Source organism: Triticum dicoccoides, chromosome 6A (genome assembly GCF_002162155.2).
Source record: "Triticum dicoccoides isolate Atlit2015 ecotype Zavitan chromosome 6A, WEW_v2.0, whole genome shotgun sequence".
NCBI lineage: Eukaryota > Viridiplantae > Streptophyta > Magnoliopsida > Poales > Poaceae > Triticum > Triticum dicoccoides.
In genome coordinates, this window is record NC_041390.1 from 56,754,244 (window position 1) to 56,762,911 (window position 8,668).

General features: G+C 46.2%; 2 protein-coding genes across 3 annotated transcripts; one reads left to right on the plus strand and one right to left on the minus strand.

The window, feature by feature from the left end:
• Positions 1–1,256: 1,256 nt before the first annotated feature.
• Positions 1,257–3,284, plus strand: LOC119314821 (light-harvesting complex-like protein 3 isotype 2, chloroplastic). The gene is made up of 3 exons (XM_037589507.1): positions 1,257–1,731; positions 2,548–2,685; positions 2,858–3,284. The coding sequence occupies exons 1-3, from the start codon at positions 1,359–1,361 to the stop codon at positions 3,103–3,105; spliced, it is 759 nt and encodes a 252-aa protein (XP_037445404.1). The 5' UTR covers positions 1,257–1,358; the 3' UTR covers positions 3,106–3,284.
• A 528-nt stretch (positions 3,285–3,812) lies between these two features.
• On the minus strand, positions 3,813–8,289 carry LOC119314823 (general transcription and DNA repair factor IIH subunit TFB4-like). 2 transcript variants are annotated; one of them, XM_037589508.1, is made up of 11 exons: positions 8,076–8,288; positions 7,911–7,999; positions 7,443–7,713; positions 7,310–7,356; positions 7,009–7,046; positions 6,877–6,922; positions 6,617–6,670; positions 6,434–6,502; positions 5,539–5,615; positions 4,921–5,016; positions 3,813–4,205 (listed from the first exon to the last, which is right to left on the minus strand). In XM_037589508.1, the coding sequence occupies exons 1-11, from the start codon at positions 8,104–8,106 to the stop codon at positions 4,145–4,147; spliced, it is 879 nt and encodes a 292-aa protein (XP_037445405.1). In that variant the 5' UTR covers positions 8,107–8,288; the 3' UTR covers positions 3,813–4,144. The 2 variants fall into 2 exon arrangements, 1 of the variants encoding a protein (XP_037445405.1); XR_005152469.1 differs by having other exon boundaries at positions 4,160–4,205; positions 6,434–6,524; positions 8,076–8,289.
• Positions 8,290–8,668: the final 379 nt, after the last annotated feature.

Sequence of the window (8,668 nt, forward strand, 5' to 3'; positions counted from 1 at the left end):
TTGTAAACAAATGGAACACATACAACAACATGAACCAAAACTTACAAGCTCGAACAGTGACGGCCACTTGGCCATGGATTATGCGCCTCACAAAACTTATCGACAGCCTCTTGAACAGTGTATCATCGGCTTCAGATTGCGGTCATGGATCACTTGCTGTAGGGGTTATAGTGCTTTTGCTCATGATAGAAATCAAGCACACTTTGCCGAAAAAGCAAGCCCTTTTGCTCCTTCCTTGAAGCGGGTCAACACTTATGCCCAACCATGCCAAACACAACAATTCACCCTTTCTATTCGAGCACGACAAGCCCCGCTTTTTCTTTGCGTTCGCATCGGGCACGCCCGACTGTTGGGTGTCCACTGACGTCTCTTGCTCCGACTGCGGCGAGTAGCGGTCCTCAACTTGTCTGTCTTCGTGGACGCCGTCATTATGGATCATGTTCATCATCGCCTTGTCGAGTTTGGGAAGGAATTCCGTGAAAAGTGACAACGCATTGCCAGTCCAGGTCTCCATGGACGGAAACTACGACTAGAGGAGCGTTTGCGACTCGGCGAACAAGTAGTCGTTGTTGAGGTTGATGGTGTACGGTGGAGGGTGGCCGAAGGCGGAGCTGAAGAAAACGGCGTAGTGCTACATCGATTGTTGTGTGTCAGGCTGACTGTACCGTGTGGTGGCGTAGTAGTATGACGCCTTGTACTGGGTGGGCCAGGGCTGCGATTGCCCGTGAGTCACCAACACGGCAGTCCTATGTGGAGGAATTGGAGCTCCATCCTAAGCGGCCATGTGTGCCTTCTTCTTCGCCCTCTCCTTCACGTGTCGTCCTTGCGTAGCGTTGACGCTATTGCATTGTTGGGAGTTCTTCCGGTCTGACAAGACCTCGAATCTCGTGACATGGGCGGGATTGAGAGAGGAGGGATTGTCAAATTGTGCGGACATTGGCTTGGTTTTGGGTGGGTCCTGATTGTTAGGGTTTGATGTGGCAAACGTATAAACTCCCCCGATTTAGGATCAGACCGTGGGATTTCGGGCGGCCGGACCAACCCAGCCTGATTTGGTGATACCGTTCAGTCCAAACATTTGCGTGTGTTTTGATGACTCGCGTTGAAGATGCCCTAACCCGTTTGCATTATTATTTGCCAACAAAGTGTTGTGTGCGCCACCACGAGGCACACGTGGGACGAGGCCCCATCCAGACCGTCCACGTAGGCCACGCCACCCCAGCAAAAAGGCAAAGCATAAGACACGCGGTCCGTGTGCTGTGTCCAAGCCCCTCTCTCTTGCTCTCACTCTATCCTCAAGGGGAAGAAGGGATAGAGTGGGGAGCGGAGCTCAGCTCACTTCAGCGGGAGCTCTACTCATGGCCATGGCGACCTCCACCTTCTCCCCGCACCCGCTCTCGCTCAAGCCCCAGCTCGGCCCCAGGCCCCACCGCCTCCACCTCGCCCCCTTCCCGCGCCTCCGCTCCCACCGCCGCCTCGCCGCCGCCGGGGAGGCCCCCGTCGAGGCGCCGCCCAAGCCCGCGGAGGCGGATCCCTCCCCCGCCGCGTCCAACGGGTCCGCGGCAGCCGCACCCGCCGCTGCCGCTCCCGCTGCTCCGGTCGCCGCGGCCAAGGCCGAGGCGGTGGCGTCGCCCAAGTTCCAGGACTCGAGGTGGGTCAACGGGACCTGGGACCTCAGCCGGTTCGGCAACACCGGCGGCGCCGTCGACTGGGACGCCGTCATAGACGCCGGTGAGATTGCCGCCCGCCCCCTTCATGCTGCTGCTAGCTAAGTAGCAGTGGACAGTAAGTTAAGCATGTCACAGCATTTTATCCGGATCCGGATGGGGAATTATAGACGGGATTGCACTTATGCCAATAGAGCAAGTACATGCATTTTCCTTGAGGATTCTAGTAATGGTTGCGCGATGCTAGCGACGCCTTTTGATGTCGAATGTCCTCGATGCATATGATGGATGCGAGCAGCGCCTTTCGGAAATCGCACGTTAGCTTTCCGGTTCAGTTGCTGCTAGCGTGCTTGATGAGATAATGCTCAGGATGACACAAACTGAAGCAGAGGGATTTGCAGCTATATATATGTGCTATACTCTCCATGGGTGTCTAGGCCTATCCGAGCGTGTTGCGCATTATTCGTAGAGCTAGTGGCTCCCATATTCTCCGCAGCGAAGCGGAATTTTTGCATGGGCTCGACGCCTCCGTATGCATCACTCCATTTCTCAAGAGTGTTATAGATGGCAAGGTTCGACAAGTAGACAGTTCCAATTGGGAAATCACCAATTTATATGTAAAGTAGCTCTCACATCAAAGTAGGAGTACTAACTAAAGTTATAACTGTTTTCAAAATTCAAATCGATATATTTTCTGAACTAATTCCAAATTGGGCCATCTTGCCAACTGTTTTACATTTCTGCAGTGTTCCTGCATGAAGTGGCTACTTGTTGATCATGCAGAAGCTTGTGCCACTTGTCGAACTGCTGCAGTGAACGGGACAAACATTGCATTCCTGACAATCTGATGAGGCTGAATGGCATCTTTGTTTGTTTCCAGAGGCCAGGAGGAGGAAATGGCTGGAAGATTCCCCGGAGGCAAGTAGCAGCGAAGACGCCGTTGTGTTCGACACTTCGATTATCCCATGGTGGGCATGGATCAAGCGGTTCCATCTCCCTGAAGCCGAGAAGCTAAATGGTTATTCTTGAATCCTTTCGGTTTAAATAACAGAATTATGTGCTTTCGGTCGATACAAACTGCTGGTGTAAACGGGCGGTATGGCATTGGAAAGAACAGTACATTCATATCTATCTACACCTTTTGGCTTTTCATTTCACATCTTCTAATGATATAACCAATGTCTATGCAGGCCGTGCTGCCATGGTGGGCTTCTTCATGGCTTACTTTGTCGATAGCTTGACGGGCGTGGGGCTCGTCGACCAAATGGGCAACTTCTTCTGCAAAACCCTGCTGTTTGTTGCTGTGGCTGGGGTGCTGCTGGTCAGGAAAAACGAGGACATCGACAATCTGAAGAAGCTCATCGACGAGTCGACATTCTACGACAAGCAATGGCAGTCAACTTGGCAAGATGATTCCCCTTCCGGGCCAAAGAAATAGCTCTGAAGTTGAATTTTGCGGTGGCTGAGGGGCAATGCGGACTTTCCTCCTTATGTTGTACTGTTTCTTTTATCAGCCTTCTTTTTCAACAAACTTTGTAATAACTATGCCATCTTGTAAAAAGTATCAACTCAGTTATGTGCTAGAGCCTAGAGGTAAATGCTTCTGCGGGTTATTTAGCTGAACGTTTTACTGCTGCATATCGTTGCAGGGTTACAAGTCAAAATCTTGGAGGATTTGTAGCTCTTGGATGCCACACACCCCTATATGAATATAGCACTAAGAAAATAACAGGAAATTTCAAAAAATTCTGAAATTTTGAAATATCAAACTAGGTGCCCATTGTACACCCATGTTCTGTTTCGTGAAGAATGGATGCCCGTGGTAATCTCGGTAAAAAGGTAAAAAATATCTATGTATAGGGAAAAAATTGAATGGATCATATGTCGGATCGTATTTTCTTCGCCATGGATACCACAGGCACCCATTCCCTAGAAAACTTAATACAGGTGTACAACGGGCACCCAGGTTTGATATCCCAAAATTTACTTCTCTTTTTTGAATTTTTCTGATATTTTTTTAATGCTATATTCATATAGGGGTGTGCGGCACCTGAGAGCTGCAATGCATTTTCCGTTATCTAACTTCCAACATTATTTTGCATCAGCTTAGCAAGATATCAAGTTCGCTCCCAAAGAAGAGTGAAATTTAAGAAGTTGATCTAATTTCCATCATTGTTTTGCATCAGCTTAGCAAGGTTTCAAGTGGTACATTCAGGGCAAAGCTCCCAAAGAAGAATGAAGTAGTACCAAAACTAATGTGCATTTCTCAATCGGGATAATGTCCACAAAATTGCACTCCAGTTTCCCTAGTTAATACATTGACAGCCCTTCGAATATACACACGCGATCCCCTCCTTGCAGCGATTCAGCTTGTAGAAAAACGATGATGGTACGAGATTAGATATTGTAAGCCATCAAAGGAAGTTCAATTCTGAAAGGCCCAGTATGCAGTCTGGCAGTTCCCTGTCTACAGACTACTACTGCCTTTGATCTGGCAAGGAATTCAAATCCGGCATGCTGACACGGCTGAATTCTGACCTGCAAAGGTAGCACATAAAATTAAACCTTCTGTTGTTGCATCGGGGTAACTATGTTATTACACCACATCAGAGAAAGCGGTAACAACTTTACAAAAACAAACTGAAAGTACAACATTTTGCAGCTGAAGGGAATAGTATGAGAGGTAATATTGCAAACAATGGTAACCTGCTGGGCCGAGCCTATTTCATGACATCTTGACACCAAAAATAAATAATTGCAAAGGTATTTTAAGTAGGCATAATATTAAATCAAATGTGAAAGGAGCGCACAAAGGACAAAGCTCAATGTATTGCTGTTCAAGTAGACAAGTAAATTGAGTAGATTAAACATGCATCTAAATTTCTCTTCCCAGGGAAAATGTTCAGCATAAGCAATGCTACATTGTGGGCAATGAGATTTCAATCTAGGATAAAATTCAGGAACGAATACTCCGACTTGGATGGAGAGGGACAGCCGGGAAAGAAAGCAGAGAAACATATTCAGATATCACACTCTGGGTACATGGAAAAGAGAGCACTGATTATTACTCCCTACGTCCGGAATTATTTGTTGTAGAAATGGATAAAAATGGATGTATCTAGAACTAAAATATGTCTTGATACATCCATTTCTCCGACAAGTATTTCGGGACAGAGGGAGTACTAAAAGTAAAATTAAACCTCTCCTGAAGAAATACAAGAAATAATTATAAAAAAATAAAGCTATAACTTACCCACAGGTCGAACATTTCTTATGGTACTTGCAGAATATTGATAAGCAAACTGAACAAACATATCCCATGTCAATAGTCTTCTTGTGGCAGAAACATCTGTGGAGCATTAAAACAAGTTAAAGAGGCTGTTGACTGTCAATGACATCAGCAAACTGAGCGGAACTAAGAACAATATGAAACCTTAATTTGGTATCCCAACCAGACCTTTGGTAAAGTACAACTTCAGAAACAAATCAGCTGTCTGTTCCTCATAATTTGGCATAGTTGAAAAAGAGCGCCTAGGCATGTGCTTAAGCACGCCTAGGCTCTAGGCGATAGCAAAATGCCTGGCGCTTAATTATGCTTAATGTGCACATAACTGTGCTTAAGCACATGCTTTGGTCAGAAAAGCTCAAGGCAGTGGCAAAACACACAATTAACGCCTAGCGCTTTTTAAAACTTAAATGCATGACTTTTGCAGCTTTGCTGTAGTATTATGCCATGTTAACAACTTTATAGCTAGCACCTCAGATTATGTGATAAAGACTCTTGAAATACCAGTTCACTTGATCCCTCGAAGATACTATTGCAGCAGAAACAGATATATGCTTAGCTGAGAGAAAACTGAAAATAACTTACGAGGCACGGAAATCCACTCCCAGGGTCTTAGGGAGGCGCAGAAAAGTTCTCGAGTGCAAGTCCGTTGCAAATACAGCCTGCATATTTGCTGAATGAGTCATGAACTCAAGATAACTAATCACTTGTACTTAGATAAAAGTAATCACACAAAAAATATAATGTAGGCGGACACAGAGGGGAACCCATTTTTTTCTCGAGAAACTGAGGGGAACCATTTCGAAAACAAGTAAACAGACAAAATCCCGTATACTGCCAAAGCCACTGAAACAAGAGATTTGCATCACAATACAATCAGTACACACTCTGTCAGACCATGTATGGATACCCAACTCAGATTTACTATATAATAAGTGTCAAACTAATTCACAAACATACGGTGTCATAACCTAGATAGTGTTTCTATTATCTAGTGTTTCTAATACCAATTGAAACAGAAAGCTCTTGACTCCAACACAAACGTATCATTAGCGCAACCTATAAGCATATCTGTGCATTCAAATATGGAAGGCAAATTGGTATACTTGTTAGGGTGATAGGGAACTTCTCTGTTCAGTTTGCAGAAAAAGAAAAGGTGACGATGCGATGGGATTAGCAGATGAACATAGCCTGTGATTGTGTGTTTGGCCTTATAGCCTAGCTGGATTCCAAATAATTTTAGATGATCAGTTCTTATATGCCACCTGTACACAACTTCCAATGGAACATTACATGCAGATTTTTGTCATATTCTCCTTTCCATATTATATTATGTAAAACATGACGGAAGAGACTGTGAGCATAAAAAAAAAAGGATACCACAAGCTTCATATGATTATATCACACCTCTAGAATGATAAAGTTGTCGCACTGCAGAAGAAAATAACTGAGTTGTGTGGTAGAAGGCAAAATAACTTACAGCAAGGTATTGAAATAGACCACTTAGTTCTTGGGGCTTCATATAAACTCCCCCTGTTATATATGAAGCCTGTGAAATGCGACAACAATATCTAATTAGCAAGGAAAAGAAAGTGTTATGCGGGCAACACTTGGAAATGATGATATAATCAGTAAAACGCAAGAGGGCACCAAAGAATATCACCTGCTGCAAGAAAGCAGAGTCTTGTGTCCCCACGATACATGTATCAATTGGAACCTACAAGATTTGTTAAATGTTTTGAGTAAGATACCATGGAAGTAGCCAGTGAAAGATTTAAACAATTAAACTATTGATGTATGTCAACATGTTACTGTTGCTTGCGGTTCGAACGTACTAAAATTCCACAACTTGAAAAGTAACAGAGTAAATCACAACAAAAAGAAACAGCCAAGGAACCCAAATCCAGGCAGTTCATGTAATACCATGGAACGCTGTGCCGAAAATATTGAATTCATCACTGCCACATATCTGCAGATCGTCTGGTCAAGTAAGAATAAGTCGAAGAAAATATATACGTGCATGAAAATGCAGTACTGAGGAAGAAGTATGCGTACTGTTCAGGTCCATCTGGAGAACCTTGCAGGCACAAAATCTGCATTTCATGTTAGCATAAGAGATGGTGCTAAGGTATTTTATGTGTAAGAATACCGACTAAAAGAATTCAAAAGAACAAATATCAATAGTGTCATCAACTACGAGCCAGGTTGTTATCAGTCTATTGAGTATTTTTTGTCAGTCAATTATGCCCATTGCAATCAAGTACGCTAACTGATACACTATCCCTTGTACATAATTTCATAAGTAAATACCAAAAGGGGCCAAAACCAAGTATCACAGAAAAGAACGTGTACTCACCCGAGGCTGTGGATGCCGAGTACCAGACCGAAAAATCCTCTGTATATCTGAACATCACATATTATTAAGGACACAAATGCACCAAGGTAAAGAGGAAAATGCACAACGAGGAAGAAACTTGATCATAGGATACAGCACAGAGCAAGGGACAGCGCGCCAGAAAACAGCGACGCGGCACCGCCATCAGCAACGGTGCCATTGCTGGCAGTCTCACGAGCATCCTGCTTAATGAACTCCTCCATCTTGCGGCTCGCCTTGCCCAAGGTTTCAGCAACATCTGCCGTGCCTCCGGCATAAGCATTGCCCGAGTCGAAGACGTAGGCGCAGGAGCTGACACCCGCGGCGATGATGACCGCGTGGTTGAGGTTGCTCAGCAGCAGGAGCGAGTTCACGAAGTGGATCAGCTGCACCCGCACAGAACTCAGTAAATAACATCGAAGGATGAAGCACTTGAAGAAACGGAAACTAAAATCAAACCAAATTGGTTAGATCAGGGGAGAGCCGGCCCCGCTATATGCTCCCCAAATGCCTACGAATCGAAAGGGGAAGCGGGTAGCGGGGAGGAGAGGGTTAGGGTTTCAGGAGCACCGCCGTCGCGTACGTGGGACAAGAAGTCGGCGAAGGGGAGCGCGGCGCCGGCCCAGAAGAAGGGGTTGGTGTCGACGACCACCACCACGAGGCTGACGTCATCTGCGAGGCGTGTTATCGGTCAGCTCGAGCGACGCGGGGTCGTCGCGGAAGACGGCGAGGAGAGAGGGGTGCGTACCGGAGTAGAGCTTGGAGTGCGCGGAGGTCATCGCCGCCGGCGGAGACGGAGCTGGGGCGCTCAGTGGTCAGCGGCGGCCGGTGGTTGGCTCTAACGGGGCTCCGGTTCGCGGAGCGGCGCCCACGCTTGCTCGTGGGCGCGGCCGGGGGACGGGGAGCTGGGCGGCGCCGGCGGCGGTGGAGGGGGAGATGAGCTGTGTGGCCTGTGGAGAGGGGCTTCGACTTAGAAACAGGCCGGCGGTCTCAGAAGAGATACTGGCCCAACCAAGCCCTGTGCTCCAGGCCCGGTAGGTGGGTTCACGTGTCGCTGAGGCCCGCTAAACACTAATAGGCTGGCCGGTGAGTATGCATGGCCCAAAATACGTACTAGTAATTGCAATCGTCAAAGAGATCAAACTAGAGCAACTCTTTTTAATTGTAATTTTATTTTTGAAGGTCGTGTGGCCAATGTTAACGCCCTTAATTTAGCTAGATTTTCTTTATTTTTAGCTTCTCGTCATGTCTGATTTGATCAATCACATGACACAAATTGTATCCCACTAGTTGTGGTATTTGATCAATGGAGATTGGCTTTATCCCTTAAAATGAGACGTC

Bases quoted from the DNA above. Each gene is read 5' to 3' on its own strand.
- LOC119314821 (XM_037589507.1), top strand. From the start codon at position 1,359: ATGGCCATGGCGACCTCCACCTTCTCCCCGCACCCGCTCTCGCTCAAG. The intron at 1,732-2,547 runs GTGAGATTGCCG...GTTTGTTTCCAG, and splicing joins GGACGCCGTCATAGACGCCG to AGGCCAGGAGGAGGAAATGG. The intron at 2,686-2,857 runs GTTATTCTTGAA...ATGTCTATGCAG, and splicing joins TGAAGCCGAGAAGCTAAATG to GCCGTGCTGCCATGGTGGGC.
- LOC119314823 (XM_037589508.1), bottom strand. From the start codon at position 8,106: ATGACCTCCGCGCACTCCAAGCTCTACTCCG. The intron at 6,671-6,876 runs GTATTACATGAA...CAAATCTTGTAG, and splicing joins TTTCGGCACAGCGTTCCATG to GTTCCAATTGATACATGTAT. The intron at 4,206-4,920 runs GTAAGTTATAGC...CTACCTTTGCAG, and splicing joins AAGAAATGTTCGACCTGTGG to GTCAGAATTCAGCCGTGTCA.